The following is a 16,125-nucleotide window of genomic DNA, read 5'->3' on the forward strand; positions in this document are numbered from 1 at the left end:
CCAGGCCCAGGAATGTGTATTTCTAAGCGACTCACCTGCAGTGCCCTGTGTTACCAGCAAATGAAACCAACATCCTGTGTGTTAATATCACTTATGTGAGTAATACCAACCATTTAAATAAAAAAAAAAAAATCAAGAATCTTACTATTTCTCTGGAAACTTCTATTTCATCTACATACGACTTCCCGACTCCATTTTATGTCCAGCAAATCTAAATCTAAGTAGCACCCCCATTATTACCGGTAAGTGGGCATCCTTCCTGCCATGGGAAAAGGGGAAGCAGCCTGGCATCAAGAGGCCCAGGCCAGACCTGGGCTGGAATGCTGGTCTCACTTTGGTTTTCTTACCTGGGAAATGGCAGTGAGAGCATCACAGGTGGCTGAGACGCCCAGGTGGCTTCATGCATGCAAGACCCAGGCCAATGCCAGGAGGGTGGTGAGCACTCTGCAGACACAGTGCATCCGCTTCACTGCTGGGGCAGATGCACTCAGGGCCACCGTGCATGGGGCCCCCTCCTGTGGGAGCACACAGGATGGACACAGTCACGTGCAAGACCTCAGACCCTCGTGTCCCCTAAGGCGGGGCTGAGGGTGGTGATGGGGCACCCAGCATCCCCGTTTCCGGCTCACCTCCACACAGCACCTTCAAGGTTCCTGCAGACAGGACCCCTGCCTTGCTCCCGAGAGACAGCACAGTTAGGGATGAGCCCTGGGGCCCAACCTCCATGCCCAGCCTGCTCCCTCAGATGTATCTGTGGTTGTGGTGGGTTGACTTTTTTTTTTTTTTTTTAAGATGTAGGTGCTCTCTGGGATGATGGGAGTTCACGCCAGGGCAACAAAGGATCCCCTACAAGCAGGGAATTGGCCCAGCCTGGGCGCAGCCATCACACACGTCTGTCACCGTGGAATGATCTATCACTGACAACAGCTGACACAACGGAGCATGGCTCGGTGAGGAGGGCCCCCAGCAGGAAGCAGCCGGGCTGGAACTGGAGCCTGAGGCTACAGCTGGGGTGCAGTTCGACACCTCTGCCTGGATGGTGACATCCTCTTCATACCTCCCAGGTAGACCCTGGGCATCCTGGTGCAACCACCGACAAGGGCTCTCTTTTAGAAGAGGACATCTGTTTTCGAGACGCCATTATCAACTGGTTCTCCCCAGAGACCTTGTCCCCGTTCCAGGGAAGCACTCCCCATGGAAGACCTCTCTCAGCTCAGCCTCACCCACTCATCCATCCCCTCCCGTCCTCCTACGGCTCTGTCCAAGGCCTCCATGTCCGGTCATGCTCCTAGTGTGTCACTGCCCCAAAAGTGAGGTGCACAGGCTCCGTTCCAATCCTGCCTGCACCAGCGGTGTGGTTCTGGGCCAGGTACCGGCCCCCAGCCATGCACAGAGACTCAATGCACATAGTTTACTTAGTGCCATCAGCCTCCTGAGAATACCCCTCTGGCTAGCAGACAGTAAAGGATCCACCTGCTTTTTTACACGTTACACCTCTATTAACACAGCGCTTTTTGGCAGGCACATCACAGAACAGGCTGCCAGCTCCTGGGCACACCCCCATCCACACCCAGGACTCCAGGATGGCTAGGAAGCTGCCCCGTAATCAGACGTCCACTAGAGTCTTCACATGGTCTCTACTGAACTTCACCTTGCTACATCATCCCCCATGCAGTTTCCCTTCATGGAGCTGCGGTAACCACAGGTCCCTAAAAATCCTACTTGCTAACAACTCTTCTGTTCTTGCCCTGTCCCAACTATGCGACCCACGGACCCTACACCCGAACCTACACCATACATGTGTGTGCCCCGGCTGGCACGGTCCACCCCGTCTAAACAGGAGGGCCAGTCCCGAAAGCAAGGGACACCTGTGGACACTGACCTCAAAGGCCAGGTGAGGGACCTTCCCAGCAGGCAGGAACAGGAGACACTCCCAGGTCCAAGTTCCATCTTTCGGGGAGGAGATGTCCAAGTCCGCAGAGAGACAGGCACACCTACGGCCTTCAGCTGGCAGGGAGACTCTGGGGTCTAGAACTGTGTTCCACAGCCACATGGCCTACGGTGTCAGGGGAACTTTACAACAGAGATGGAGAGAGAGTCTAAGTCACAAAAAACGTCTCTAATTCAATCATTTGCCAACATACTCCAGGTTTCAAGCTTCTCTGGAACAATCTAAAGATGTGCTGTCCCCGAGATAAGGCCTGGGCATTCCAGTCAGTCCCAGCTCCCACAACCTTGCTGTCTTACTCCGAGGCCATGTCCTCATTCCCAGGACCTGCCTGTGCACGAGGACAGGCTGTGACTCTGGCTTCCACAGTGCCGAGCAGCACACACAGGTGAGCCCGCACCTGTGGAGGACCGGTAGCGGGACCAGAAGGCCCCATAACAACGCACAAGCCCCTGGTTCTGCCACACTGAGGCTACCCTCGGACCCACGGCTCACCCTCGGACCGCAGGGCTACCGAATGCTTACGTCCTCCGGGCTGCGTGGGTTGAGAGAGCTTTGCGGGGACCCAAGAGATGCCTGCAATGCCTCGAAGCAGCAGCAGAGTGCAAGGAGGCGCCGCAAGGTCACCAATGTGACCGCCAAGAATGGCCTGTCGCAGGGAGAGGTGGACCTTAGCGACTTCCCCTCATCCTGTGGCCTGGGACTTTTTGGTCCCAGGACCTCAGGAGCACCCTGATCGGACTCTGCCCCTCTGGTCAGTCTGTCCTCACCCGCGACGTGAAGGCTCAGGTCAGCCGGTTGGCATACGGAAACAGACTGGATGGGCAAGGGTTAAGTATTAACGGGCTGCCCTGGATTAGGTCATGGTTTCCTACAAATGGCACCTGGCAGATAAAATGGCCTTCATCAAAATTAGACACTTTCATGCTTCAAAGGAGACAATCAGGAAAGTGAGAAGACAACCAAAAGAACAAGAAAACACATCTGTAAGTCACATACCTGATAAGGGACCTGGACCTGGAATACAAAAACAGCTCTTACAACTCCGTGATAAAGAAAACCCAATCACAAACTGAATCCGAACAGACAAGTCTCCAAAGAAGACGTAGAGATGGCCACAAACACCTGAAAAGATGTTCAACATCATTCATCTTTAGGAAAACGCAAATCCCAACCACAATGAAGACACCACTCAACAGCCACGCTGTGCTAGAAGGATGCGCGCTCACGGACCTGGGGGAGGCCATGGAGAGCCGGGGACCCTCATGCCCAGCCGCTGGGAATATAAAATGGCATGTTTGCTTTGGACAAGAAAGCTTGGCAGTTCCTCAGAAAGGTAAACAGGGGTGCTCTAAGATCTTACTTCTGGGTATTTACACCCAACAGAGATGAAAACTGATGTCCACACACAAACCTGTACACAAACACTCTTAGCATGAGTAATCCTAAGAGCCAAAAAGGAGAACAGTCCCGATGTCCACCGACTGAGGAATGGATATACCAAGTGAGCCCATCCGCACGCTGCACTGGTGCCCGGGCCCTGAAAAGGCATGACGTCCTGGTCGTGCTACCACACGAGTGTGTCTTACAAACGTGCTAAGGGGAAACAATGGGCCACGTATCACATGATTCCGTGTGGGTGCAATGTTTGGGCCAGGTACCTCCACGTACAAGAGGGGTTGTCATGGGCTTGGAGGGAAGGACTAGAGCTTGATTTCTGAATGGCAACAGTTTGTTTTTGGGGGTGATGATAATGTTCTGGAATCACAAGGGTGACGCTTACACAACCTTGGGAATAAACTAAAAACCACTGAATTGGACACGTCAGAGAATTTTACAGTATGTGAGTTATAGCTCAAACAACCCCCCCCACCCCCAACCCTGACCCAGCAGGCTGACTGGGAACCCGTTCCAGCAGGTCATCAGGGAGAAATGGGGCAGGGGGAAGAAGAGCCTGCTACACCCTTTTCAGCTTCATACAGATAATGCATATTTATTGAAAATTTTCTTCACCGACAATGGTGAAATCAAGACCCCAAATTACAAAACATGATGGCAGTTGATACTTATAAAAATAAAGCGAAGGCCTATGTTTCACAGATCTGTGCAAGTTTCCTTCAAATCTCAGTCTGTCCTTTCATCAAAAAGGAGATCACGGAATCTGTGTTATTCCTCATGATGTCATAGTAAAAAAACCGCATTCCACTGACAAAAAAAATAGCTTTGCTTCCAAATAGCACAAGTCTTTAAAGTGACTTTTCCCAACAATAAATATAGAAAATAGCCTTTGAGGAGCACAGTTCAGCTTGGTCAGAGCGCCCGCTGGTGTAACTCGGCACGCCCCTCGGGTCAGGAGCCCCCAGCCAGCCCGCCCAGGGCCCCTCCAGGTGCGCGCAGGGACCGCAGGAGGTCTCCCTGGAGGCTGATCCGCGAGCAAGCCCCTCCCGCAGGTCCCCGCGAGGCCCACTGAGGACAGACTCTACGCCACTGCAGCTGGAGACCTGATCCCTTTCCAGCGGGGCTGCCCCTGGAAACCGCCAGCGCTGCCCACCCCTCATGGCCGTCCTCGAAGGCTCTCTTTGGCTCTCGCAGTCAGCTGGTCTGGTGTCACACGGAAGGGGTCTTTGGCGGGTGAGCCTGCTGCATAAGCTGGGGGCGCTTCACCCTGGGCTTCCTGCGCTTCGGCCTGCTTCTGGCCTTGTTGATCTGTACCACAAAGAAGGCCAGGACCACCATGGCTCCCAGGAAGGCAAACACGGGGATGGTCTGGCCCACCTCCTGGTTGTAGCGGCCAGGCATGATCCCTGCAAGAGCACAGCAATGGTCAGGGGCACCAGAGCTCTTCGGCCACGGCCTCTGCCTCAGAGGCTACCACGTCACAAACAAAATCCTAGCTACCTGCGTCAGTGAGGCTCACGGGGCAGACATCACCTGAAACCTGAGGTGAAGTGACCCAGGCCATCCGCAGAGAACAAATGAGAGATTCTCAGATAAGCAGGCTCGGGAGTGAGGGCAGGAGGGGTGTCCTGAGGTGAGGCTTTTGCTCCTTCCACTCCCTACGCCACCTCAGATGGAGCCCATGACTGGCCCGTCCTCTGTCACAGACAACCTACAACAGGGGTGCCCAGAGCTGCTTTCGGTTTCCCTCCCTTGCATTACAAGACGGAGGAGTCTGGACACTGGGAAGGAAAGGAGGTGCTGGTGTCAGAGCAGCTGAGTGGGAGGCCGAGCAGGGAGGAAGGACGGCTGGCCATGCCCCCACCCTCCTGGGAAAGTCTCCCACAGATGCGACGTGTGGTCAGAAGTTAAGAGTGGCAACTGGCAGACCCTTGGTTCCAGAACCAACCATCATTGGTACACCCCATGAGTACAGGCAATGCCCTCAGGAGCTTGGCATCACCACACAGAATTCCCAGGGTGGGAACACATGGGCCATGGCACGCCAGTTCCTGGAACCAGGGATCCCATGGGGGAGCTGTAACCTCTTGGAAGAGCAAAGGGCTCTCTAGAGAGAAACTGCTGCCCATGCCTTGCTGGAATGACGGGACATCAGCTGTTTCAGGTGAGGGAGAACCTGTCCCAAATGGTCTCGTCAGGCTGAAAGCCATTGCCTGTGGAGGGGACATTTTATGTCACTTGGGGTGAGGGGACACAATCAGATCAGCTGAGGGGCACAGACCCGCTTTCAATGGAGTATCCCAGCCTAGTAAAGTCCCATCCCAGGTGGGCCAGAACAGAGAATCCGTGGAGACCTCTGGGCTGAGGGTTTAGGGGCCAGGGTGGCTCAGCCACTGGCTGGGACCAAAACCAGCAGATGACAGGTATTCCCAGGGATGCATCATACATTTCTGCTTGCAGAACTTTGACAAGAGTGTGCAAATTACTCTACTGGAAGAATTTTAAGTGTAACGCCTGGCTATCCTGAAAGAACTTCAAATTCGAAAATCACAGTAGAATGTTCTGAAGGGAACACGGTGTGTCAATCTCTGGGGCCCACTTCTGGCCTTGTTGATTCATACCACAAAGAAAGCCTGGACCAGATGCTCCGAGGAGGGCAAAGACAGGTGCATCTGGCCCACCCTGCAGGGGACGGGGGGGGGGGGGGGGGCACCGGAACAAACCAGAGTAGGGCTGAGCACACTGAAGCACCTAAGAACTGACCTCCAGGCATGTCCCAGGCACCGCTCTCTCCGGGAGACAATGGTCTCACTTGAGGGCGGTTCGATCGAAAGTTGGGCAATACCACTTTGTCCAGGTCGATGGAGAGCAGCTTCTGATGTTTCCAAAGATTACTTCATGGAAATGGATTAAAACAAAATAAAAATAAGCAACTGTACTAGCTTATGATGTTTAGCCAATACCTAAGAAATAAAAAGTGATTTAAAGAGAAAAGCAAAGTGATGTCCCACTGACACCTACCTAAGCCCAACAGCATAGCAACGCTAGTGACAGCTTAGAGATCCCAAGACAGAAATGTCAAATCAAGTCCACATGTGTGTGATAGGAGTATTCTGAGGAGGGGCCAGTTCTACTGGGCTCCTAACAGGCCCCACAGAGCCTCCTTCTGCTTGAACTGGACAGGCTGCCAAGCAGTGGGAGAGGAAAGCAAACATTAAGCTCTGAAAGGAGCCTGAGCACAACAGCTGAAGCCAGGGCTCAGGGACCCAGGCCGGCAGGGAGGTGCATGCACGTCTCTGCCATGAGGCACCACGGCCGGCCGAGCCTGCTTTCTGATGAACGTGGACCAAGGCGGCCTAGGAGGCTCCACGGGTGCCGGGAACCAGACCACCTCTCTGTCCTCAAGGACGCCACCACGAGGATGGAGGACGAGGCACACACGTAACAGGGGGAGCAATCGAGAGAAGCAAACCACGGGAATGAGCATCGACCCTGCGTGCTAGGCCAGGATGGGGAAGAGAGAACGGTAGTAGCACTGCTCTTCTCGTTCCTGATTCTGAGACCCCAGCGTTTCAGGATCATACCTAAAGAACAGAGGGGCTGACACGCTGCACAGGGCAGCAAACAGCTGGGGAGGGGACCTAGACTAGAGCAGAGTCCAAACAGGCCGTCTGAAGACGGCTCTGGCTGGCTCGGGGGAAAGGAATACAGTGTGTTTGCTGATTATGAATTCCCCATTTTTCTGCTTCTTATTCTTCTGGAAGTGGTCGGCTTGTCTTGTACTCTGGCCGACTGAGGCAAAGAGACTCCCGTTCTCTGGGCACCTGGGGTGAAGCGGCACCAGGCGACCCCGGGTCTGGGAAGGGCCCTTTCCGCGCAGGAAGGAGAGAAACTACTCTCACCTACTTGCAGCTGGGCAGCCGCTTGGAAAACACCGGTGAGCCCGACACCTGTCCTGCCTCACGGCGGTGGGACTTTACGTTGCAAATTTCATCATCCGAAAATTAAACTGACAAGGTGAAGTTACGGAATCAAGGCCAGATAAGCTTTATGACCCTGCAGCTGAACAGATGCAGGCTGTGCTTCAATTCTGACGCGAGATCCTGCTCTGGAATTTAATTATCTGGCCATGCCACTTTCCACGGTCATGGAAAACGGCACACTGCGTTGTAGTCTGAGAGATTCAGGACACTCCCAACAGAAGGACGGAGGAGCCGCCTTGCCTAGAGGTTCCTCTCGGGTGTGACATTCCTGCGACTGCTCTAAGTAAGGACACCTGATGCCCAACAACGAAACCGAGAAGGGGGTCATTTCAGAGGCAGACAGAAACTTGGTGCTCAGCATTGGCCTGATGGACACCAGGCCTTTCCAGGGCTGTCTAGAGCTGTCTGACATGGTTTCCGATCTCTCAGCTTCAGAATCGAGACCCAGACCGAGGACTGAAAATAATTTTCAACAAAATGTTTCATATGAGATTAAGGGGGAGGCTGACTGGGCATGTTAAGAAGCAATTCTCGAGAGTGCTGGCAGACGCCAAATCCCAGGCGCTACACGCTGTCCTTGATGGCTGGCTGGTGGCGGCCAGATTTCTGATGTGGGCACGTGTAAGGACCAAGGACAGCCTTATCTGCTTCTGAGTCCTGAACAGCACTGTGCGGAGAAACTGGGCTTTGGCAACTCTGGCCAACACTGACTGTCTGCTGAGTAGGAAGTGCTGACCACAGCTGGAACAAAAGTCTGGTCTGAATGCTACATAATGGGAGGTTATGAATAAATGGGATGTAAAAATGGAATCTTATCAGAAATTTTTAAATGACAGATGTTAACTAGAATGGAAAAGTACTCTGTAATTAAAGTTTCAGGAACAAAGAGCTGACGAGGAGACGACATGAAGCCTTTACAATCCCACGGTCTTCTGCTGAGCGTGTTCTCAAGAGGACAAACGGTCTGTGATTGGCACACGAGGAGTCCATTCACAACGTGCAGGCATCCTCCTCCTGGTGGCTCACAGCATCGATGGTGGTCCTCTGTCCCCTGCCACCCCCAGCCCCAGCCACAGCAAAGCCTGCACATGCCAAGACCCAAGCTAAGGGGGAGCCTGGCAGGGGGATCCCCAGCGGCCAGGAGGCGTGAGCTGTGCTGCTGGTGAGGGGGACAGCTGCCCGTGGCACCGCTCAAAGTGTGGGCGGACCGGCCCCAAGCTGGCCTGGGGCACGGGCCCCGGCCTCACTGTGCCAGGATCCCAAATCAGGACAAGTCCCCATTCTTCTGGCCAGAAACAGGGAGGGGGAGTGAGGGGGAGAAAACATGGGAAGCAGTGTGCTCAGCTGGCTGAGGTGCCCAGGAAGAAACAGCAGGAACAACTCTAGCTGTGGCTTCCGAAAGCAAAGGGCGCAGACGAAGCGTCGATGGAATCAGTGAGATGAAGCAGCAGGTGGACCCGCGGTGTCCAGGCACCACACACACAGGTGCAACAGGGACCCCGGGGCGAGGGCACAGACACACGTTCCGGCCCCAAGAGGGAACGCACACCTCCTCCAAGCAGTCTCAGCCCCCCACACAGAGAGAATAACCCATCAGCATTTCAGAACCTGAGCCAGGGGAATCAGAGCTGTTTAAGGGACAGCAGTGTCAGATCTCAGCTTCTTAAGCAAGAATCAACCAAACCTAACAAAATGCTAATTAGCCAAAGCGCTTCTTCAGGCAGGACACCACCAGAGCATAATTCTAAAGGTCGATGTGGGGGCTCACCAATTTAAATAACATCACAAAATGACAAGCCGGAAGATCGGATGATTTGATAATGATGTCAGTAAAATTCCATTCTCTTAGAAAAAAAGAGTAATGAATCACAAACCACGCAGAAGGAGTGGAAAAGCACAGGAAGGCACTAACCTGGGAGCCGTCTCGTTTAAAGGCTGTGGCTTGGCCCATGACAGGTGCGGACAGGCCGGCAGAGCCCGAGGCTCCGGGCCTCCCAAACGGGCCTCGAGGACCTTGGAGTACCGGTGCAGGTGGTTCCCTGGGGCAGCAGCAACACCGGCGACACAAAACCACAGTTGTTAGAAGATGCACAGACAACGGAGGTGCCTCAGCCTGTCTGTCTTCCCACCAACAGGCCCACCACGCGCCCTGGTAACCTGGCTCCCAGGTGCTGACTGGTGCCCCCAGGGATACGTGCTCACTGCTCACAGGGAGTGAACAGAGCAGAAGGACCACGCCAGATGCATGGCCGTGGCCGGGCGACCGATACTGACCACATTTCCACACACGAGGTTATACTCGAGGAATCTAACCTGTAGATACGCTTCAGGAAGAAAAGCTTTCTCTCTAGAAGCATTTAATTCTCAGACAAAAAAAAAAAAAAGTGCATTTTCAAATTTCAAAATTTATTTCTTAGACCTGCGCTGTCTAGTACTGTAGCCACGTGTGGGTACAGAGCAACTGAAACAGGGCTGTCACATTTCAACAATGTTTTGGTGTACTGGGCCAAAGAACTTCACTAAAATGAATTTCACCCGTTTCCTTTTGCTTTTTTAGCGTGGCCACTGGAAGATTTAGAATTGCATCTGCAGCTCACACTAGCCTTCTGGAGGTCCCCACAGTGAGGACCTGAACGCTCTGGCCTCGAGCGCACCCAGGCCAGCCCTGTCTGACACACAGCGGGCTAGGCCACAGATCGCCACAGCTCACTGCCCGGTGACCTCGACCAGTTACACCTCTCAACTCCTGTCTCTTCATCTATTTCCCAGAGCTCTGCGAGACCCTGGGGAGGTGACGTGCGTGCCTGGCACTTGGTGAGCACTCAGAAACGCTGGCCCTTCTTCCCACAGACCCCCAGGAGTTGGGGCTCCATCTGTGCGAGGGGACAGTACACGCTAACTCGGGGCAGTGTGGGGACCTCAGAGTGTGCGTCCTTTCTATTCCCAGGAGAACAGCCCTCCTGCGAGCATTGGAAACAGCCAGGGTCTCGCCAACAGGCTCTGTTTCTAGCCGGCACGACGGCCTCCTGAGGCAGCCAGGCGCCCGCCCATGCTCACTCACCTTCCATCCTCTCTGGAGTGGCCGAGCCGGCTCCGCTGGGAGGGCGCTGCCGGTTCCCGGAATGACTGAGGCTGGGAGGGGTCACCCCGTAGGACGTGTACTGAAGGAGTGCATCCAGGAGCCAAAAGCAGTCTGTGGGTTCAATGGGCAAGCTGTTTAGGGATTAGAGTGTTTTTAAGGAATCCCTACAGGAAAATAAAAGCCCCCCAAATGAGAAACGGGAGGTGAGAAGATCACCTATTCTTGAGAAGCGCACATCCTCTGCGGTCAGCGCCAGTCCACAAAGACTAGTACGACGGACAGGACCTGACTGTGGGCCTCACTCCTGGCCCGAGGGCTCAGGTGGGTCAGTGTCACTGGGCGCTGGGCTGGACAGGCTGCCCGAGCGCCACCTAGCTCTGGGCCCCTCACGATGAGGACAGAATGGAGCCCACTCAGGGATGGCCAGACCACGTGACACCCACTGAGCAAAGAATTGCTCAGAGAACAGGGCACCAAAGCTTCTGCCAATTTCTGGAGGCTGTCTCGGGGAAGGATCTGGATCTACACTTCGAGGGGTGAGCCAGGACCACTGTGTGCACTCCACTGGGAAGTGAATTCAAGGTCAACACAAGTGCAGAGTCTAGTAATCTGGGCCAGTGGGCCCCACAATGTATGGGAACAGGGAACAGTCAGTTATTCTGAGGGACCCGGGAAGGAGTCTAGGTGCTGGGCAGCGGCCGACAGCCCTCATCACAGACCCACACGGAGGGTCCTCTCGTCAGGAGGCTGAGATGCCGCGGCGTCTGTAAACCTAGACCCCCTGCCTCCACGCGGGTTCTGCCCGCATCCATCCCCGCAATCCCACTGCCCCCAGCCGGGACTGGACAGGCCCCTGACATATGACGCCAGCAAGCACTTCGCTCACTCAAGGGCGCTCTGGCCACGTGCTTGAAGATTTAGAACGAGGACAGTCCTCTCAGGCATTTAAAACTTTAATAAAGACTCTTACCAGAAGATTTCCAGTCTTAAAATCTCTATGGAAATAAAACATTAATCTTCTTTCAACTGTGACTTTAACCTTTTTAAAAAGACCAACCACATTTTAAGGATTTACAGAAAACGCTAGGAATTTAGTCAAGCTCAACTTCACTCCAAGAGATGCACACAGCTCCCAGCTCACGCTCCCGTGGCTTCGCTCTGTGCTTGGGCCGGGTTCCTATTTGCCAGTGTGAGGCTCCGGCCCCCCTCCCCAGCCCCGTTCTCCAGGGAGCCCAAAGACGAGCTTTAGACCTGGCTGTGTCGGCACCTCACCAGGCCAAAGGATGCAACACTTTCACATCCCATTTCCTCCTTCACAAAATGAGAAATCAACAGTCTGTGTCCAGGCTCAAAACCCCAAATTTGGAGGATGCACTGAGAGATACTGAAAAAGTGGAGGAATGCCAAGGACCAGTCCCCCCCTTGCAAGCTCCCCCCACACCCGACGAGGATACTGCATGCCCCCACTAATGAAGGCTCACAACAGCCAAATTCCCAAGTCTGGGAGGAGAGCCAAGCGCTGGTCCTCCAGAAAAAGTGGGTCCGACCCGGGAAGGGCACCCCACATGGCAGTGCCTGGGACGTACAGACTCCAGAGGGGGACGCAGGGGCAGGCAGAGCCAGGCAGAGCACCTCTCCACTAAAACGCGACAGTCCCAGCATCTACCAGCCTGAGGACAGCGGCAGGGCAGGGAAGGCAGCACAGCCTATACACACAGTCTTGTTTGGCTTGCTCCGTGTGTCCAGACTTAGACACCTAGCGAACGTGCCACGCAGCCAAAGCAGCTGGGACGTGCCCGGCCGCCCCGGGCGCTCAGCGGCAGGTCCTGTATCTTCCAGCACCTTTCCAGGGCCTTTCCAGGGACAAGGGGGACGAAGGCTTTATACATCAGTAAGGTAGCCCAAGCTGCTTTGTGGCCACACCCCCAGCCCTCACCCTTCTGTCGGTGACTGTCGTCCAAACAATTGGAGTCCCCGTACAGCACGATCCGGCCTCCGCCCTCAGCTGGAATCTGATAAAGTCCCAAAATGGGTACATTTTCAACAATTGCCGTTTCCTGCTTTAAAACCTCCAATCCTAAAAAAATACCACAATGAGAACAAAAATATTGAGGAATGAATTATTTCTTTTGTCGAGGAATGAAATGATTTTCCAATCGCTACTTGATACTTAATCCACACCACCACTACTTGACATTTAGTCGTCTCACAAGACGAAAAGAAAAAAAAAAATCCCAGCAAAATCTAATACTCAATCACAACAGTGCAAACTTTTACAACACGAAAACATTTTAAGTGCCATTAATCTGGTTTTAGCAAAACTCACGTGTGTATACACATTTCCTGCCATCCTCTTATATTTGCACTTGAAATGGTGGTACAGAGTATTTTTAATCCTGAAAACACACATATATGTCCCCTTGATTCTGCTGAAAGGCCTATGTCCCGGGGCTGTGTTCACAAGGGGCCCCTGGCCAGGCAGCTTTCAGTATACACAGGTGCCTTCACGGATTTGGTTACACATACCTAGGTTTTGCATTTTATTATTAAAAATGAGGACAAATATAACTAATTTTTAAAACAGATGCCCACATACTTTAAATTCAGATTTAAGACACTTGTTACATTTGTCTCACAAGACAAATGCTCCAACAGTGGGGCCTTCTACCTCCACCCAATCAGATGACACAGTTTACAAGATTAAACGAATCAAGAAGTCAAAAATGCATCAATGCCACGGGCAGCAACTGCCAGTGACATCACCATACCACCTACAAGGCTAGCCCTGAAGCCAAAGCATTCCTCCGCACTGGACAGAACACACATTTTCCGCACCCTATTCACCGTGCTGGTAACATCTAAACCGTCTGTGGCTATAAAGATACGGCATTTACTGCTCTCTGTGGACAATCCCACTAGGAACTAAGTGGAAGAGAAAACAAGATTCTCTTTGTTGGAGGGAAAGACAGAGAAGGAAAACAGATGAAATGGGGCAAGTGTGTGCTGCGTTGCCACACGGCCTCGTGGTTTGTCAAAGGGTCCCTCTTGATCCAGCATAACCTAGATTTTCAAATTCCTATTTCGTACCCAAAAGATTATTCAACTTAAAGGCTGTCTGTAAATAAAAAGGCCCTTAGAAAGGACTTGAAGATAATTTTTATTTTCACCAGCAGAACAGCAAAACAGGCACCCTGAAATCTACAGTGATGTTCCCCTCCCCAAACCAGGCAGCGATAAGCTGACAATGAGACCACTACTCTTGCACCTGCACCAGAAACTACGCTGCCCTGGGAGAAACGAATTCCAGAAAGAATCACTAGCCCATGGTAAACTGTGCCTAGCGACTAGGAACACAGAATCACTGATGTGCCTGAAGTTAAAATACAACCTTATGAACACAGATCTATTTATTGACTGACCTTGCCTTGATGAAGGGAAAAAAATCACTCTAGGTAATAAAAAATAAATTCTACCTTACAAATGCCAACAGATGACGGAGAAATTCTGCCTTCTTGTCATTTTTAACCAAAGAAACTGTCCTAACTTCCAATTACAGAAAATGGCAACCTTCATTAGAAGCAAAACTGCAAGGAAGACCTTTCTTTTCTTCAAATTCTTTTTTTCTTTTTTAAGATTTTAAGTAATCTCTACACCCAGTGTGGAGCCAGAACTCATAACCCCAAGATCAAGAGTCGCATGCTCCACTGACTGAGCCAATCAGGAGCCCCCTCTTTCCTTCAAATTCTTAAGGGAATTTTAAGAGATGATCTGTAGTTAATATTCTTTACACAGTTAAGAACTTTAAAACAGGGTCAACATTTTTCTAAAATTTTAGTGATCTGGCAATCGAGAAGCAGAACTTCACAAATAGTAACAAATTTCAAGCAACTTTGAAAGTCATTTAAAAAATCTATATTCAACAGCTGCTCTCCTGAAGGCAATCTATTTATTTTGCAGTGATCAGTATCCACAAGTACTCAAATTATCTATCTTTCAGCCCCCCAGAGCCACCATCCAGAAGTCCTGCCTAAAGCAGGTACCATACAAGTAATACTACAGTAAGCCTTTTTAAAAACACAAAACTGCTAAGGGGTACAGGCTGATGAAAATGTTGTGGAAGTAGCTAAGAGTCAGGCAACTGTATACCTTAAAAAAGTGTAAAACAAAACAAAACAAAACCATTAAAAAAAAAAAGAGTAAATGTCAGGATGCCTGGGTGGCTCAGTCGTTAAGCGTCTGCCTTTGGCTCAGGTCATGATCCCAGCGTCCTGGGATCGAGTCCCACATCGGGCTCCCTGCTCAGTGGGGAGGCTGCTTCTCCCTCTCCCTCTGCCGCTCCCCCTGCTTGTGCTCTCACAAATAAATAAAAATCTTTAAAAAAAAAAAAAGTAAATGTGAATTATATGCAAAGAAAATGGTTATTAAAAGAAAAAGCAAAGAAACCAAAATAGCATTCCTTACCTTGGTCTTTAAATGTCTGTGTTATCACAATGCCATCTTCTGGAAATTTAGCAATGCTGCACCCTGATGCATAATACACTAGAGAAAAAGAGTTACTCGGAGTTACGAGAAGGCAGAGACACTCAACACTTTATCAACAGCTACTCATTCACCTCAAATGCAGTCTTTATGTCAGTTTTTCTAACACTGTTTTTCATTCTAAGAGCTTGCTAGCTCCGAATTCAAGCTAAAAAATGCTACTAATGTGAGATTTCTGAATAGACTTCAGAAGTCAGAGCTTTGTCAGGGCGAGCAGAGGTGAGAACAGTAATGCTCAGGATGTTGTTCCAGAGACTAGTTACCAAAAGCTGATCTGTGGGTAAACTTCTTAAATGAGGTGTGCACAGTGATTTTATGACCAGAATTTTATAAAGCAGGGACCCATGAGGAATTTCCTCTCTGGGAACACACATGAGTGAGGTCAAGAACCTGACTGGTGGCACCAAGATCAGGGATGCCCGCAGACAAGATTCTCATTTGAAGAATATGGATAAAACGACAGCTTTACTACAAATGTCTTTTTGGGAAGACACTGACTGGTTCTGCCTACAGACCCTGCTTCTTCAGGAATCACACCATCCTCTCCCTCTGAAACCTCGACTTCATAGACACGTGGCTTATGCTATCGCATCCTGAGATCATGTGCCCTATTCAAGAACAAACGAAACCTTACTGTCATGGTTTGCTAAAGTAAAATCTCCTTCATACAGGCCATCGCTGAACCCCATGTTCCAGACAGAGAGAAGTTCGTTCAGGGCAGGGACATTAGCCCCTCCGGTGTCCGGCATCCACCACTGCCTGTGGAAGAAACAAGGGGCACAGGTTGGGAGGGGTTGAAGCCCACGCCCCCTGCCACACACACACACACACACACACACACACACACACACACACACACTCAGTCTTTTCATGACAAAACTAAATGTCTCCTGCCAGAATCCAGCCCGTACACACACACACACACACACTCAGTCTTTTCATGACAAAACTAAATGTCTCCTGCCAGAATCCAGCCCGTACACACACACACACACACACTCAGTCTTTTCATGACAAAACTAAATGTCTCCTGCCAGAATCCAGCCCATACACACACACACACACACACACACACACACACACACACACTGTCTTTTCATGACGAAACTGAATGTCTCCTGCCAGAATCCAGCCCGTACACACACACACACACACACACACACACACACACACAC

General features: G+C 51.5%; 1 protein-coding gene across 3 annotated transcripts in view; it reads right to left on the minus strand.

Annotated features, from left to right (window-relative positions):
* Nucleotides 1–3,913: 3,913 nt before the first annotated feature.
* MBTPS1 (membrane bound transcription factor peptidase, site 1) overlaps nt 3,914–16,125 on the minus strand; it is a 52,887-nt gene continuing 40,675 nt past the window's right edge. For all 3 annotated transcript variants that reach the window (XM_028094017.2, XM_028094025.2, XM_028094033.2), the window contains 7 exons: nt 15,585–15,709; nt 14,873–14,950; nt 12,348–12,488; nt 10,391–10,522; nt 9,242–9,368; nt 6,110–6,240; nt 3,914–4,752 (listed from right to left, as the gene is read on the minus strand). In XM_028094017.2, the coding sequence (XP_027949818.1) occupies nt 4,556–4,752; nt 6,110–6,240; nt 9,242–9,368; nt 10,391–10,522; nt 12,348–12,488; nt 14,873–14,950; nt 15,585–15,709 (931 nt within the window). In that variant the 3' untranslated portion in view covers nt 3,914–4,555. The remainder of the gene's footprint in view (nt 4,753–6,109; nt 6,241–9,241; nt 9,369–10,390; nt 10,523–12,347; nt 12,489–14,872; nt 14,951–15,584; nt 15,710–16,125) is intronic.

This window comes from Eumetopias jubatus, unplaced genomic scaffold (assembly GCF_037043125.1).
Source record: "Eumetopias jubatus isolate StellerSeaLion01/CBP00866 unplaced genomic scaffold, mEumJub1_p1.0 scaffold_10, whole genome shotgun sequence".
Taxonomy (NCBI): Eukaryota; Metazoa; Chordata; class Mammalia; order Carnivora; family Otariidae; genus Eumetopias; species Eumetopias jubatus.